Source organism: Sphaerodactylus townsendi, linkage group LG08, assembly GCF_021028975.2.
Source record: "Sphaerodactylus townsendi isolate TG3544 linkage group LG08, MPM_Stown_v2.3, whole genome shotgun sequence".
Taxonomy (NCBI): domain Eukaryota; kingdom Metazoa; phylum Chordata; class Lepidosauria; order Squamata; family Sphaerodactylidae; genus Sphaerodactylus; species Sphaerodactylus townsendi.
The window spans coordinates 64,048,815-64,065,992 of NC_059432.1; the positions used below are offsets into that span (position 1 = coordinate 64,048,815).

Genomic DNA, 17,178 nt, shown 5'->3' on the forward strand with positions numbered 1-17,178 from the left:
TTTTTGTGTTTAGAAAGTTCTTTTTTTGGTGCTACAAGATGACCCCTCTCAGGTAGGAGAAACTGAGTGGTTTAAAGACATATACTATGACTGCGGGTCACCTGCAAAGACCAAACACACAGTTCTACTTCCATATGAAGTGGTGTATCCCAAAGTTGGGCGGAGAGAACCCTAGGTGGTGTGTGGAAGTCATCTCTGGCATTTCAGGCTATCCAGGTGAATACATAGTACTTGGTTTTCAATCCCAAAGGAAGGGAGGAGCTTCCAGAATTTAGCCTAAGGTTGGACACTGCCTTGTTAATAGCGCCTCTCCCTGGCCAACACAATAGTAACATAGCTAATGAGCAAGTTACCAGAGTATAAAAATGGAAGCTATAAGTAACAAGTGACCTCTCTACTGTTGCAGCAAACAACCACCACACTTTCTCCTCTCCCCCGCCTCCCCAAAAACCTCGGGATTAAAATAAAGATTATGAAGCTTTGTCGGTTTACGTGCAGTGGTGGGATTCAAAACATTAACAACTTGTTTACAAGCATCATTTTAACAACTGGTTCTGCCGAAGTGGTGTGAACCGGCTGGATCCCACCACTGCTTACTTGTATTGTTTTTCTGGTTTGTTTTTCTACTTACATTTTTGAAGCCCCTGTACAAGACCTGCAGTTCCTTGCGGGTGAACTTGGTTTGCTCCTGCAGTTGGTCCAGGCCCTCGGGCCGATGACACACGGTGGAGAGTTCAAATTCATCCTCTACACTGTCTGCAAGAAGTGGAAATGCCTCAGAAGTATGGCACATACAAACCTTACCCCTTACCATGCTCTGGTCCCCTGACTTCATCCCTTTCCTCTCTATGAGAGATTTTCTCCTATCCCTGCACTAGCACAAGTTAAAACTTGGATGGAATTTGCTCCGTTTTTTCCTTGTCCAAGTACGCAACTCATACATGAGCACACAATTATACTTCTTAGCAAACTATGGGCACACAATGTGATTGCAACCGGAGATCTAACACCTCTGTGGTCTCAGTTTGGTATACAGAAGATCTAGACCTTGGCTTCATCAGTCAAGGCCTCTGCTTTTGGAATGTCGTACAGGGAAGACACAAAAAGAGCACTGAATTCTGGTTATAATAGAAACAGAAAACCAGGACTAGTTTAAATTATGAATTTGGGGCAGAAATTAATTCAAATGGGAAATAAATGCCCTGTGATAAGCGCTTCCCACTTTTCCTAGGCAGCATAATCACAATTTCCTCTGTAAACTCTTGTGAAGCAGTTAGAAATTTTAGTAGATTTGGTTTTAGCAGATTTAGCAGTTTCAGTAGATATGGTTTTTACAGAAAGTTGACTCTTAGTTTCCACATTCAAACTGCTATCAGCCTTCCAAAGGCAAAGGAGAGAGATTTCTAGTAATTAAAAAAATATTCAGCCCTTTCGTTGAGTCCTCGTTCACCCATTAGTTGCTAAGTAAGAAAAAATCCTCTATTAATAGGCTCAGTTACAATAATCAAGACAGCCAAATGCAACCATCAGAGAATAAGCAACCCATGCAGAGGCAGTTCTGGTTGGAACCACAGACACGCTTTTCCACCAGGGACAGGAAAAGAAATGCAGACCTTTAAAAAAATTGAATCTCTGTGGAATGTAAACCTTCTCCTAGAAACTCTTCAATAATTAAGTGTCCCAGATCAGGCAGCACAGCCTTCCCATCCCCAGTGCTATGCCCATTCACCATCCTAGAGGAATCCCGTGGACTGACCACAACCAGAAGGTCCAGCCCTGTTGCACTGCCAGCTAGCAGGACCCACGCCCACAAAGTGCAGCAGGGTCAAATCTCTCTCTATGACTCAGCTGGCCAATGAGGGCCATGCCCTTTGAGCACAACTGTGGCCCAATGCAGCCAAAAGACTAAGTGCCAATCTGATGGGCAGCTGATCAGGATGAACTGCTGGGGTTCAGCTCCAGTTGGAGGAATTCAAGAGGAACCTTGGGGGCCAATTGGCCCAGGAAGAAGAGTATGAGGCATGCAAAGGCTGTGAGGTCCTATTTCAACCCTCACAGCCCCAGGCCCAGGAGGAGGTGATTAGGATTGCTCTCTTCCCAATGTTGACAGAGAGGGAAAGACACGGGAGGAGAAAGGATCAGGGTGAGCTCAACCCCCCTTCTTTTACATCTGATGCCTGGGGAGCTGGAGACCAGCCCCCCCCCCCCCTTCAGCTATGGCACAGGAAGAGGTTCCAGAAATTGAACCAAACCCCACCGCCAGCTCTAGAGCTCCTCCAGGCTGGGCTAAGCAACAGTTTTGTCAGCTAAATTGCCCAGGGCTTCCTACCTATATCCTAGAATCCATGAAAGATAAAGCTGCATCAACAAGCAACCCCCAGTCAATAAACAGTGGGCCTAGATGAATCTCCACCTCTTGTCAATACATCCCTCTTATGCTTTTACTCATGCCCCCATTCCATGTTACAGCAAAAGGTGGGTCCCTCACCCCAAATGGAGTGCCTTTAAAATCAAATCAGAAAAATGAGAGGGGTCACTTTGTACAGGAAGTCAGTTGCCAGTACTTTGTATGAACTGAATACCAAGCTCAAGACTCCATGCATGTATTTGTTAAAATGTGGTCTTTGGTGAGGAGCTAACTCTGTTTTTCCCCCCAAGTGATATATTGATGAGCAGTAGAAACATCTAACAGAGAGGGTTGTGTATTCTGTACTCAAAAGTCAAAAATGTGTACCCAAAAAAGCTAACTCCAGAGTGGTTTCTTGTATTTATTACTGGCTGTTCTTTTCACTACTTTACATACTTTAACTTTGCTTTTTGCAAGTAGGGGGAGGTGCAACAATCTATGCAGGGCACTGGAATGTCTTATTTGGCAACTTTTCTGGCTATTTTCACTAGGCGACTGCCCATTCAACTTTCAAGGATATGTTCCAATTAGATTCACATCAGATGAAGTGAGCTCTAATTCGCAACAGCTATACTGGAATAAATATTGTTAAAGTGCCACCCTGTTTATTTTGCTTCTACAGACTAAGATGACTACCCTCTGGGCTATCTTTGCAACTCAGAATGACTAGAAATTAACATTCACAAAAAGGTGGGATCATCAGGAAACTGAATAGTATACTCAATACATTCTGTGTCTTTTCTGTGTTTATGCAGAACTGCAGCCAGAGGTGGAGCGCTCACAGGGACATGTGGGGTCACATGTTCCTGGGCACACACCAGCTGGTCACATGGAGGCGGAGAATCACCCCCACACCCCTCCTCTCAGCCCTGCCCTGCCAGGCTGCTCCTTTGGCTTGTGGTCTACCAGCTGAAGGAGCAATCTGGTGGGGCAGAGCCAAAGGTCACCTGGCGGCAGCCCAGCCAGGTAAGTGGGGGGCAGGGGGGGGCACCCAGAGCAGGTTTTGCCCTGGACGCCATTCACCCCCCATGCCTCTGACTGCAGCACAGTCTGCCCTGGCAGAAGAGAAGTGATGCCAAGTATAACTCAATCCTCAATAAAAATAGAGGCATGCCTACTAAACCACTAGGACCTTTCAGAAAGCCTATTGCTATTATAAACAAGCAACTGACCATTGTGTAGCACAGGGGATACCCAAAACCAGGACCTTTGTTTTCTAGCGATCTGAGTGTTGAGTTGGTATCCTTTGCCTTTTTCTGCTGAGGGCTGTTTCCTTTTTATTGTGTGACTCAGGCCAAGACATGCAGTAATCTGAGATGACAGTGAGCAACCACTTCAGACTACAGGTGGGGTCAAATTCCCAACATAAAAGGAAATAAGTTATTACAGTAGAACTTTACGGTGTGCTCTTTTTTAATGTGGGGGAGCATTCAAAAATTGGGCCCCATGGCTCACCTAGGAGTTTACCTTTGCTGCATGCATGGACCAGGCTACACTCCTCAAGCAAAGGCAATGTGCATTAAAGTTTTTTCAGAATGCCAAGATCTTCCCAGAGTGCACTGCTGTGGCATTCACACAAGGCAGAACTAATGTTGCAGCCAGGAGTGGATTCAGACACTACATCTATTGCCAGATAATTTGGACCAGCAGAGGCTCACTTTGTCATTGCCCTCCCCACCCCCCCCCCCCCCGGCCACTGTTCTTGATCATAGGACAGACACACCTGGTCATGATGAACCTTCAGAAAATGCCTGTCCCTATGTCAGATGTAACATTATGACCACAGATTTGCCTGATTTGGTTTTGTGACTGGCAACTGCAATGATCTGCCACTTCCATTCCAGGGCACCCAACAGCCAGTGCCCCCTAGGAAAAAGCCCCTTCTTCTCTCCCTTTCTCATCAGGATAAAATCAGGATCAAAGGCTGAAGAGAAAATAATTATCCGCAGTCCTAGTTTACCCATAAAGCAACTATGTATAATTTATGCCTCAAAGCAGAGTGTTTGCACTTGATCTTTTCAGTTCTCTGCCTATTTTTATACATTTGTCACGCTTTCCCCCTCCATAACTTGCTTTAACTTTGATATCTGCTGTGAGGGAAAAAAGGTGGAAGGTCCATCTTTTAAGTTTGCAAGGAGGGAATTCCTCACATTCCCCCAGGGCTGGGAGCTATGAGGTCACTTCACAAGAAACAACACAAAGAGAGGCACAAAGTGTCACTTGCTTTCACTGATTGAGGGGATGGATTTGGGCTGGCGGCAGCAGGGCAGCAGCTTGAGGAACCGCTGCTTCAGGGCTTTTTTAGCATGGCCAGGTGGGTTGCCTGCAAAGAAAGGACAATTGCCAACCAGGAGAAGAGTTAATATATTACAGCATCCCTCCCCATCACCCCTCCGCCATCCCTGGTTGCCGGCTGCAACAGAGATGGTGTGCCTCATGCATGCATTATTTCACTGCAGCAGGAAAGCCGATCGAGCACAGACATCGCACATCCAGCAAGCACTCACACCTCTGAGCACAATCAATCCCGAATGCCAAATCCCGAATGCCAAAAATCACCAGCAGAGGGCGAGGCATCCAATGGCTGATGTACACAATAGTGCCCAAGAAACTTCCTACTCCACTGGATGGGGTGAAGCAGAACTTTTGAGAGTGGAATATTGGCTGGCTGTACATTGACCCTTGAGTCACACCATGGGGGGGGCTGCAGTTCTTGGAAGAGAATGGAACTTGGTGTGCAAGAGGCTTCAAGTAAGGAGTTTGTGGGTTCTCTTCCGGGTTCTAGGAAGGCAGCCATGGCTTGACCGAGAAGGGGTTTTCATTCAAGAGTGGTCAGCTAAGGTTACTTTCATCACATATGCCATGAAATTTTTGACAAAGGGATTCTAAAGATGAGCTACATATGGTAAATTAGATTTTACGTGCAAGTGCAGTGAACATGGTAGGAATGGCACGAAATAAAGGGGCAGATAGTCTTCTTAACCTTTTCTGGGAGACATACACAACAACTAACTCCACAGGTCTCCCTGCTTATGTTAATTGTTAATGCAAAGCTAATATAATTGGTTTTTATTGGTTAATGCCAAACCAATGAAAATGAAAAACACCTAAGGTTGCAATCCTAAACACAGGAATCCGCAGGATATACTTCTGAATACCCATTTTTAAGGTCAGGTCACCAAGCCCTTAATAGTGCTTTTGTGTTTAATTGGTTTCAATAGTATTTGGACACCCCTAACCTTTAATGTTTTTAGATGCATAACCCCCATTATATGTTAAAGGTTTCAAGAGCCACCAGTCCCCAAACTCTCAATCTGTGCTGTAATAAAACCAGAATTGTGCAGCTACTATTGGATATTGTGCAGCTACTTTGTTTTGATAAATCCTGCAGAGTGTCAAGGATGGGCCCGTCTGAAAAGTCTTAGGGAATGTTCCCTAAAGTGGAATTCACAGTAAGTGCCTGAATCCCTGTTCGTGCTGCAGTCTACTAAACCAAGTCTCTGTCTCCCTCCAAATTTTCCACACAGGGAGCGAGGCTAATACAGCCTCTCCTGCTATGAAAGCAGCTGTTCCTCATGAGGAAAACAAGTGATTTGTTAGCTAGAAGTGAAACGTGGCTGATCCAGTGGGTGGCTTGGAGTACAAGAAGAGCAACCAACTCCATAGACTTGCTCACATCCCTCAGCCTTGACATCTAAGAAGCAAGTCCTGTGCCAAAGATTTTTGGACCCATAAGACTCCACCACATATCTTATTTAAATTGATCGAATGTTATCTGAGAAGGAAGGTATGCCTTTGATCTTGGTTTCTGCTTTAAAGTACAAGCAATTTCTATTGATACATTTGTGTTTGGAGTCCCACAGGATCCTGCCTCAGGCATAGCCATAGAAGAAAAAGGCAGGGATGGAACATTAACCCCTCAGACATGGTATTATCCTGGAGAAGATGAGTGGGAGGTAAAAGGGGTTTCAAACTGGTTTCCCCTTCCCATGATTCCTCATGGGCCCTCAGTTTGTTATTGAAGTAATTTAAAAAGGAATGGATGGGACTTGGTGCAGAGGAGACTGTGAGCCAAATCAAAAGAAGCCGAAGACACCCCTGCCTCTGTTCCTCAGGAATGTCATTTGGCACTTCTTGTCAGGGAATGGTTTTATATTAAATGTATTCCTCACAAACTGGCTGCATTTTACGTGAAGATCTACTTAAATCATGTCCTCCCACTAAATATTGCTCTAGATGGGCCAATGATCTGATTCAGTATAAGGCAACTTCACATGTTCCTATGATACAACCAAAGATATTCAGAAATGGGAAGCCTGATGAGAGATGGACTGCCTGTTAAAGGCAGAATTTGTCAGTTTCTGAGAAGTGTGGAGAACAGAAGACCATAGCCCCTTCCCTCTGCACTCTAGGGAAGGGGTACTGAAGAGAAACCTTTCCATGAAGCAGATGTTCTCCCTGGCCTACATGGGGTTTTTTGGGGGGTGGGGGGAGGAAGTGGGGTACTGCATATGTTATCTGCCCAAAAATATTTTTATGTATTTATAAGGTTACCACTTGTTTACTTCTTGTCAATTGTGCTGCTGCTGTGTAAACAGTCAAAATAGATGGGGCTTGAGCTTCCCCCCTTAACACCTCATCCTCAAATTAAAACACTCCTCCAAAAGCGCAATTAACTTGACATGAAGGAAAAGATGGGTATATACAGAGGCATAGCTCCAAGGGGGAGGGGGGGGGGCGCGTGATGCACCGGGTGTGTGTCCCTGTGGAAGTGTGGTGGGGGTGTTCCGGGGTGGGATGGGGCATTCCAGGGCGGGACGAGGGTGGAGGATGCACCAGTGCACTGGGCGATTCCCCCCCTTGCTACGCCTCTGGGTATATACAAATGAATCTTACTTCCCATGCACCTAGCTAGCTACAGTTTTGAAGTAGTGTTAAACACTCTTTTATCCAGCAACTTATTCCCCTGTCTTCAAAGCAGCCTGGGGTTGCTAATAATCTTTTGAAAGAAAACATGGAATATCATGGCTGTTTTGGGTTGTATGTATTTTGGTCCTTTCAGTGTGTATATCTGCGTGTTCATGTGAGTGTGTACACATGTCTGTCCATTCATGCCTCAATTTTAATGCATAAGTAAAGCAGAACATTACTGAAAAGATCCAGCAATGATGAAAACAGACAAGCTGGAATAACATGAGAGATAAGCAATGCAGGAAAATAGGGAGAAATAAAATAAGCGTGAAATGAAATAATATGCAGAATTCACACAACCAGGCTATTAAGGGCACATGAAGCAGAGCAGGCAAGATGAAAGGGGATTTCAAAGAATTAAAGGAACTACAATCACCAAAACACTTTCGTTGGCAGTCGTTTCCAGTAGAGGATACAAATATGGCACCATGCAATTCAAAACAAACAAATGGATTGGGGAAGCTGTTTTTTGTTTTTGCTTTTCTGGCTTTGGTTGTTCAACTCCTACCCTTCTGAGCAGCTTTATAAAGAGTGCCACAAAGAATGGCATTTGAAGAATACTTTTAGAAACTAAATGCTCACTCCTCGTATAGTTCCTCCTCTTCTGTATGACCCATCAATATAATCAAACCATTTCACTGTCGGTGTCTTACAGATTTTATTTTACACGCCTTGCAGCATTTGTTCCAGCTTTTGGCCACACAGATTTTACAACCATGCTCCAAAGAAAATAGGTGGATTCACCAGTCTTGCGGTTGGCATCTTATCTTTCTTGCCAGGGCAACGTATCTTCAGTTTTGTTGCAGTGCAATCCTAAGCAGAGTCTTACCCTTTTAAGTTCATTGAGATAAACAGGCTTCGAAGAGTATAACTCAGCTTAGGATGGCCATGTTGAAGACTTACATGATATTCTGTTCTCTCTTGGTTTCCTCGTTCACCAAACTCCCCTCTCTCACACACCTACACACACCGCGTACTGTTAAATGGCTTTTGCTGATCCTGGATTGTATGAATATTTTCATGTTGTTCCACTCACCTGTTTACCTGTGGCTATCAATGAAGTATTTCAGCTTCAGCTCCTTCAGTTAACCTGCCAACTACAGCAAGACTTCTAATCCTATTCAGCTTTTTTGGATGGACCCTCAACACCCTAAATTCTTTTTTTGATGGATAACCTCTCTTTTCACTTTCTCGCCTATAATTTGCAAAGGGTACATACTATAATCTCCTTATCTGATTCCTTGATTCCTGGTGCTAGCAGTACCTTTTGTCTTGGGGTGAACACAGAATAATCATTTCAAGAAAGCCATCCCCAGGATCAGACAACAAATCAACCTACCCACTAAATATGCTTAAAGAAAAGGTACAAAGACCAGAATTAAAACTAAAACAGACCAGGCAGAAACAAGGTATGTTGTAAGTATGTGTTCAGGATCACATGCCTGCCAATTAACTGGCTCCACTGAAAATGAGTTTTTCCAAGATGAGCCTAGTACATAGGAGAGAAGCCATCTAAAAGAAAAGGCCAGAATACATTGTTGAGATCCCACCAAGGACAGTGCCCAAAATGCAACTCAACCCTGAAATAGTCTTCAAAGATAAAGCTAAAAGATGTGCTGGCAACATTTAACAAGCAGCTGAAATAAACCACTTCAGGGTCCTCTGTTGAAGGACAAAACTGCAGGTGCAACAGCACATCCCATGATTCTATGGGCCTCTTTGCTGGGAAGGATAGAAGGGCACAGATCTACAGACCTTGGAAAAGACAGAACACAAAACAAAGTTGGGAGCTGGCCCTGGTACTATAGTGGAAATTTAATTTTACCATTTAAACAATCAGAGGATGTCAAGTTAACCTACACTATTCAACATCTCCCTCATCACATAGAAATAACTGAAACCAAAAGAGTAATCAAATTGTAATTAGGCAGGAACATACACATGTCTTATGTATAAAGAATTCCAACCTAAAATATAGCCATGCATGTTTGCTGTAAAAACTGCATACATAAGAGTGACTAATTAAACAACCTTTTCCAACACAGAACAACAGACATGGAACTGGGAAGAATAATTAACCTAAACTGTACAGACTAGCATCCTCATAGCTGGTCACATCAAAGAGAAGTAGAAACTTGTTCTGCCATAACACCTCAAGTTCAAAGATTCTCCCTAATTGTCAAGAACCTCTAGTCCATCCCAATTGGCCATGCTAGCAGGGGCTGATGGGATTTGTAGTCCATGAGCATCTGGAGAGCCGCAGGTTGCAGACCCCTGCTCTAGTCCAAGGGATTCTCACGATGCGCAAGCAACACGCACATTTTGAAACCTCTGTGGTGTAAGTCTTCACACCTTAGTCTTAGTAACTGTCACCAGCCCCTTTATCTACCCAAACAGCCAGAAGCCAAGGAGCAGGGGTCGAGAAAGGTCTACCCCATAAGGTAGACCACTTGCAGAGTGAGCTTTACAAGAACTATCACCAGGTATAGCCATTCAAGCCTATGTGCGGGAATTAGATCGAAGCCACCTGAAGACAAAATACCTCCAGATCATAATTAAAGTGATGTATTAAAATTATCTCTAAGAATATCTCTAAAGAGAGCAGTGAACAGCGAGGATTAGAACAACAAAACTAAATCAAACAGGCTAACTATACAGCAATAGCATTGGTTCAGTTTACCAGATGAAAGTCCTATCTAGCTGAAGTCCACTCTTATCCAAGAGCAAGCATGGACAGACAGAGACTCTGACCCACAAAACAGGCACAAAATGAAAGGACCAAAGTTGCATCAAGGAACTGTGAGAAAGGCACCAAGTACAAAACTAGGCTGAAAATTGATAAGGGTCTGAATTAGCCATAGCTTGACTGACCAGTCAGATATATGGTTGGTGATGTCAACATGTAACCCTGTTATTTGCCATATGACGAAGGGAGGTCAGAAGTATGGTGGTATGAATAAACACCTGCAGCTAAATCCGGCCCACTGCTCACAGGTTTTGGCTGTCAAGATCTCATCTCTGCTAACTGGATGGAATATGGCTCCACAGCACTTGCCTTGGAGACCAGAAGGGAGTCAGGATAGATACGCACAGATTTGTTAACTCACTGCACCTGGATTCTCTTATCTAGGTTGCTAAAGGTCACAGCTTGCCAGGTTTCAAGCAACAGCATAGTTATTTTCCAAATGAAACTTTTTTCATTGTCGGTCTGAACCAATCTTTGAGAAAACAAGAAACTGCCCCAGAAGGCTCAGTTTCTTGACACTAATATTCCTTTAAAAAAAAAAAAGTATGGCTATCCCAGAAGATTCCAAACAGGCAAGTCTGTTTTGGAGATCACATAGTGGTTTTTGTGTGTGTGTCATGTGCCACCAAGTTGCTTCTGACTTCTGGGGACCCTCCTATCGTTAACAGCCTTGCTCAGATCTTGCAAAGTCTTCACTTCCTTTCTTGAGTGATGTTGGGTCTTTCTTTTTTCCACTGCCGGTTTTAACTCCCTATCATTATTGTCTTTTCCAGTGAATTTTGTCTTCTCAATATTCTCAATAGTCTTTAGACTAACAGTGATTCTGATTCATTCTCATAGGCTGTTCACACAGTTTTGAAAATCATTGATAGATCTGTTAAAAATGCACATTGACAGCTTCATCCTTGGGGCATCCTATTACTAATGTATCTCCGTAATAAAAATTGACCAGCTGGAAAGATGCCATATTTGAGCCTCTGCTGCTTCAGTTGGCTAGAAGAATAAGTGTACAGCCCAGAAACCACACAACACCCCAATAAGTGCTGTACTTTTCCAGGAGTAGAGCAGACTGGAAAGGCAGCAGTCACTAACGGTGCAGTCCTCTAAACATACAACCTTCTAGGATTGCACCATAAAACGCAGATTCCTGAACAGGAGTAACTTTCTGACTGATATTTCCAGAGCCCTGTTGCTGTTATGTGAGCAGCAGTGCCACTCTAAGCAGAGCTGCAATCTTCTAAGTTCAGTGAAGTGAGTGGGCTTGGAAGGGGGTAACCATTTAGGATGGCATGGAAAATCATTTAACAGAGGGTGATGGCAGCTGTAGAAGGGCTAGAGTAACTCATTCCATTTCTGATCCAGCCATGCCTTGAGGCCATAGCATTAAGTGGAGAAGTGTTTCTCTGACATCTCCCTTTTACACAGGCTACTAAATGATACACACATTTGCTGCTAAGCACAAATATATTCCTCTCCACCATCTGGGTGGGTTCCTTCTCTTCCTGTCCCCATTAGGTCGATGTTTCTACCTGCCCAGTACATGTGGTGCAGATTGAAAAGAATACAAAATGGCCTAACAGTACCTTAGCAAGGAAAAAAGAAATCACTGTGCCTTTATGCAGAAAATCACTTCCAAGCATATAAGGTGCAAAAGAAATTTAACATGCAGAATATATACAAATATGGCAAATCATTCCCATGTCATAAATCCATGTCATACAAGCATCCTAAATGGGCTATGTCACACATTGACATACTTTACACCCAGACGTGTGACATAGCTCCTGGTTGCTGTACTTATATCCTAAGATTAAATTGTGGCCTGTGCAATGTACTTTTCTGATATACTGTTCCACTGTAGAAGACGTTTGTTGAAAACCTGGATCTTTTACTGTGGAAGCCCATTTTGGACTTAACAGTTGCAAACTTTTATGGCTCTGATCCTATGGAACCTTGCTTGACTGCATTTTGTCTTTTAATCCACTGGGAAGTTGCCAAGAGAACTCAGTATTGTATTTCAAGTGCACACATACAGATTCTGTGCCTTTCCAGTGTGCCCAGAGACTTCAACTGTTGGGTTACATCCTGACAGCTTGTGGTATTTGGATGGTTTTTGCTCACCTACCTTCTGTATGCCATTATGCATTCTTTACATTGATTTGATAGTAAGCTGCTATGTATGACAGGGATTTATGACATCTCAGGAGTGAATGATTTGCCATATTTGTATATATTTTGTTTGCCCTGCATTTTAAATTTCTTTTGCACCTTCTGTGCTTGAGAGTGATTTTTTACATAGCAGTCAGGGGCACAGTGATTTCATTTTTCCTTGCTGTTTTACACAGCACCCCCATTTGGTTTGTACTATCAGTATCTTATACTGCCAGATAAAATCCAAGCACACTGAAAGGGATGATTTCATGATCCAAAGGAGTATGGCACACCGGATAAAAGCAGATAATGCTCTGATGAGAACAGCTGTTACTATAACGATCAAATGGCAGGAAAGTTACACAGCAGCTGAGCAGATGGCCTCAATCAAACCGATAGGTGTCTTGCTACTATTTTCCTGATGGTGTGTGTGGAAGCTGCAGCAGATTTTTGTCTCAGAATGGGGGACAAGTACCAATTTGGGGCATGCAGCCCCCATTTCAGCCATGCTGAGGTTTTTCAGCATGGGGATCAGCTCCTTTGATGGGGGCTGGCACCATCACAGGAGTTAAATTTCTCTCTTCACAGTAAGCAAGAGAAAGAGATCTCCAAGTAGATATGTGGTTTTTGCCTCATTTGTTGGAACAGGCATTCTGCATGGTTGAGTGCAAGTCGGCTGAAGTTGAATCCCACTAAGACGGAGGTCCTGTGGCTGGGCCGGGGGGAGTGTCCGGTGGCCTTTGGCCTGCCTACCCTTCTTGGCGAGACGTTAAAACTAACTTTGTCCACCAAGAGCCTGGGGGTGACTCTGGATCCATCTCTATCATTGGTGGTCCAGGTCACCCAGACAGCTCCAGGGCAGCTTTTACCATCTGGCGGCAGGCACGGGCAACTGGCCTCCCCGGTGATCTCTCCCTGCTCTGATCTGGCCACTGTGGATCGCATGCCACGGGTCACCTCATAGATTAGATCTACTGTGAATCTCTTCGGCTTCACGCTGGCTTAATACTCTTTGGCCATGATCCGGGAAATCTGAAACTTCGTGACAGAATGCGGCAGCCAGACTCTTTCCTCCGAGCAACAGTTTTGAGGGACCGGATTACTCCTGTCCTCGCTACCTAATCTCGCACCTCTGGCTGCCGACTCGAAAGTACCGGGTCATGTTTAAAGTTTTGGTTTTGACCTTTAAAGCCATTCATGTGTCAGCCTTGGCCCTGCATATGCCTAAGGGACCGCCTCTTCCTATCATCACTCCTTTCTAGGCCCCTCTGTTCATCAGAGGCGGACCTACTGGTAATCCCTGGCCCCAAGGCTGCATCCGGCTGGCCTCTACATAGGGCCAGGGCTTCACGGCCTACTGGCCCCTACCTGGGTGGAACAGGCTTCCAGGTGAGATCAGGGCCTCCATGGGATTTACAAAGTTTCTGCAGAGGGGCCTGTAAAACGGACCTTTGTTCTCGCCAGGGCGCTTTGGCCAGCCGGGATGATATCAACCGTGATAAAAAGCAAAACGATCTGGCCTCCCGTGGGTTCATAAAAGGGGGAATAGAATAGCTGAAGCCATCTCTAGTTTAATATTTTATGTATTTTATGTATTTTAATTAACTTATATATATGATGTTTTAAATTTTTATTTTGTTGGAAACCGCCCTGAGCCTTCGGGGAGGGCGGTATACAAATACAATAAATAAATATAAATAATAAATAAATAAATAAAAACAGCAGATACACTGAAAATGGTTCATTCCTGATAATCTTGCATACACAGCCTAAATTAGACTCGCAGCCTAAAATTTCACAGAAATTCTACTGTAAGAAGCACCCACTGCCTGCTGCATGCCATTCAGCTCTGTCTAGCATTCCCAGCAGAGGCGTAGCTCCAAGGGGATGGGGGGGGGGACGACACACCGGGTGCGTGCCCCTGTGGGTGTGTGGTGAGGGTGTTCGGGGCGGGGCATGTGCGTTTTCGGGTGGAGGACGCACCGGTGCACCGGGCACTTTCCCCCCTTGCTACACCTCTGATTCCCAGAGGATCAACAGATGTAGGAGCCTCTGATATGAACTGGGCTGTGTATATGATGAAGAAAGATGCCCTGAGCATGCAAACTGCATTGCATCTGAGGGTGGAACCAAGACATCAGTGGTTTACTGTCTGCTCACTCCACCAAGTGGGTGGATTTTGTCCTTGGGGGCTCTGATCAGAGGCGGTCCTCCTTTACTTTTTCATCTCTGCACTGAGTAGCCGTGCTTGAGCCCATCCATCCCAGACAGGGAAATCGGCCTGTCAAGCCCAGTCCTTACACCACTACCAAATATCCATCTCACACTTGATTATGCTCAAGCGTCCCCTGGCCAGGCTTTTATCTCCTTCCTCCCCTCTCTTTAAGCAGCCACAGCTCTCCCCTCTACTCCGAGGCCTGCATTTTCTGCCGGTTGTTCCTCTGAATTATTGATGCTGGCACTTCAAGAGCCATAATCGATAAAGCCAGCTTTTTCCTCCTCCCCATAATACCCACCCAGTTCAGGCTGCTCAGAAAAGGAGCTGTCTTTGGGCCACCAGTGAGTCAGCACCTTTGTGGGTTTGTGCGCTGTAGCTACGATGGTGCTCTTAAAAATTGTGGCTTTCAAGAATGGCTGTCCAATACCATTAGTCCCTGGCATGGCACACCTGTGGTGAGGTAGCACTGCTTCAAGCAGATGGCACCACCTTCCCAACCTTAACAAGGGGACACCACATTCCACCTTGCAGGCCAGGAATGTGCCAAGGTTATTAAAGAGAGTGAGTTACTGGCACAGTGGGTATAAATAGCACTCACACAAAAAATGCACCAGGGGAAGAAGAGGATAACTCCAGGCATGTGCAGACTGTCGAGTAATGGATACAAACAGGAGGAGCAAGGGAACAACTAAGATAAAAATTGAATTGGCGGCCTGCCATCTCCCATATTTACCCACTATTATGGCCCCCTTATGGATACACCATTCCTCCTGCACTCCTGCCTACATAAAACATTCCTTTTTGTCACTCAGTGAAATTGTGGGCAATAGATTCAAGACAGACAAAAGAAAATGCTTGTGGAATTCACTGCCAGGGTGACAGTGGTGGCCACAAATACAGATTGCTTTAAAAGGCAATTGTGCAGATTCACAGAGTGTAGATCCATCCAAGTTTACCAGCCATGGTGATGGAAAGGAACCTTGTTATTCAACGGTAGCAAACCTCTAAATACCAGAACTTGGAGTCAATATCAGGCCTCTAGGTCCCACTAGTTCACTCCCCAGAGCGATCGGTTGGCTACTGTGTGAAACAAGATGCCGAACTAGATGGATGAACCACTAAGACCTAGCAGGGCTCTTCTTAGACTCCTATTTTTTTAAAAAAAGGGGGGGGGGGTACTCTAGAATAATAAATTTATTTTCTAAAGTTGGCCCAGCCCCAGCATCTTTTTCAAGGATATCTTGCTGTTATACATTTCTTCACAAAAATGCTGTTTTCTGTCCTCAACACAACTTTTTCCACAAAGTATTGCAAAAGGTTCTGGTACATGTTCCAGGGTCCACACAAAGTACAACGTGGGCCACCATGTGGCCTGTTCTTACCTAAAGTGACTTGACAATGAACATTACCCCACACATTGCAAGAAATCAGTAATGAAAGAGTATTGCCTTTCTGAGTGGGGCTTATCCACTATTAATGGTCATTAATGAGATGCTTCTGAGGAGGCCCCAGGTTTCTTAGAAGACAGTTTGAGAGCCACTCATCTGGAGTGTGAAACATCAGTCACTTGTATTCCTGCTGACACAAAATGATTAAAAATGTCAAAGCTGGAAAGGATGCCTTTCCAGTTTCATGCCTATAGATCTATCCATCTTTTAATTGTTAACAGCCAAGTGAAAATGTTAAGCTAATCAATTATCAGTCAGAATAATGAGAACATATCAGAGTAACGAGACAGGGAAATGGGAGAGGCCAGCTCCTTAACAAATTCTTTTGCAATAATAATATTGATATTTATATTGAATTGCAGAGTGTTCAAAGAACTTCAGTGCGCTTTCTTCTCATGATCCTTAAATCAACCATACAGGGTAGGTCAGAATTATTACCACACACTGTGGATACTGAATTCATGGCACAGGTGATAGTCAAGCAACCCTTCTCCTAGCAACTATATGCTGCACATCTTTTGTATATCATTAATGAGAGAACACTTCCTAACTTAAGTATTGCAATATGTTCCAGACTGTATGAGATGTGTGTATCGCTTACTGGGTACCAGGCAGAGGTGCCATGCACCCTGGACATGAAATAAAAATGATACATTAGGCGCAGCTTAAATGTCTGGAGGCATCTGGCTCAAAACTAGTGAAGGCCAAATAGACTAACTGGATCTTTGCTCTGATCCAGTATGCAGCTCTTACCTTTTCAGCCATAAGGTTTAGAAACTTTTTTTTTAAAAAAAGAAAGCATTGCTCCTCTAGATAGATATGTCTTCCCAATAGCAGTTTCTGGTTGCGTCTGACCTTAAAATTTTGAGTTATACACAATTCTATTGATAGCATGATAGCGCTAAATGCTATTTGGGGCCTCTAAATGTAAGAGGAATATGTCCTCTCACCCCGGCCCCCAGAAAGTTCTGGTAATCAGGGCTGCACACAAAAAGAAAAGGGGACAAAGTATCCTGTGCCATAAAGGCAGAGAAACAGGACACAGAAGAAATGGTAAGAAAGACTACCTTGGAAATTGCCTAACTTCCCATATCATTTGAGTATCCTCCATCATGTGACTCATCACTTTTGGCCCATCTTTGTGATCCTGCTAGCCCATCATGGGTACAAAAAGGAGACAACATGGAGGTAGCCCCTTCATCTTCCTTTTCTGATGATCCAGATGCAAGCACATCAG

General features: G+C 44.3%; 1 protein-coding gene and 1 long non-coding RNA gene across 6 annotated transcripts in view; one reads left to right on the forward strand and one right to left on the reverse strand.

Annotated features, from left to right (window-relative positions):
- Positions 1–17,178, forward strand: part of LOC125437542 — a 50,103-nt gene that overhangs the window by 21,025 nt on the left and 11,900 nt on the right. The window contains exon 3 of one of the 3 annotated variants that reach the window (XR_007245233.1): positions 5,935–6,194. The exons of the other annotated variants lie outside the window; for them this stretch is intronic. This is a non-coding gene — a long non-coding RNA (uncharacterized LOC125437542). The remainder of the gene's footprint in view (positions 1–5,934; positions 6,195–17,178) is intronic. 3 annotated transcript variants of the gene reach the window in all.
- The window catches only part of KCNIP2 (potassium voltage-gated channel interacting protein 2), a 126,069-nt gene that overhangs the window by 14,877 nt on the left and 94,014 nt on the right, over positions 1–17,178 (reverse strand). For 2 of the 3 annotated variants that reach the window (XM_048505193.1, XM_048505194.1), the window contains exon 2: positions 632–756. In XM_048505193.1, coding sequence (XP_048361150.1) covers positions 632–756 — 125 coding nt within the window. Of the gene's footprint in view, positions 1–631; positions 757–4,631; positions 4,731–17,178 lie in introns of all 3 variants that reach the window. The other variant, XM_048505192.1, reaches the window with a different exon arrangement.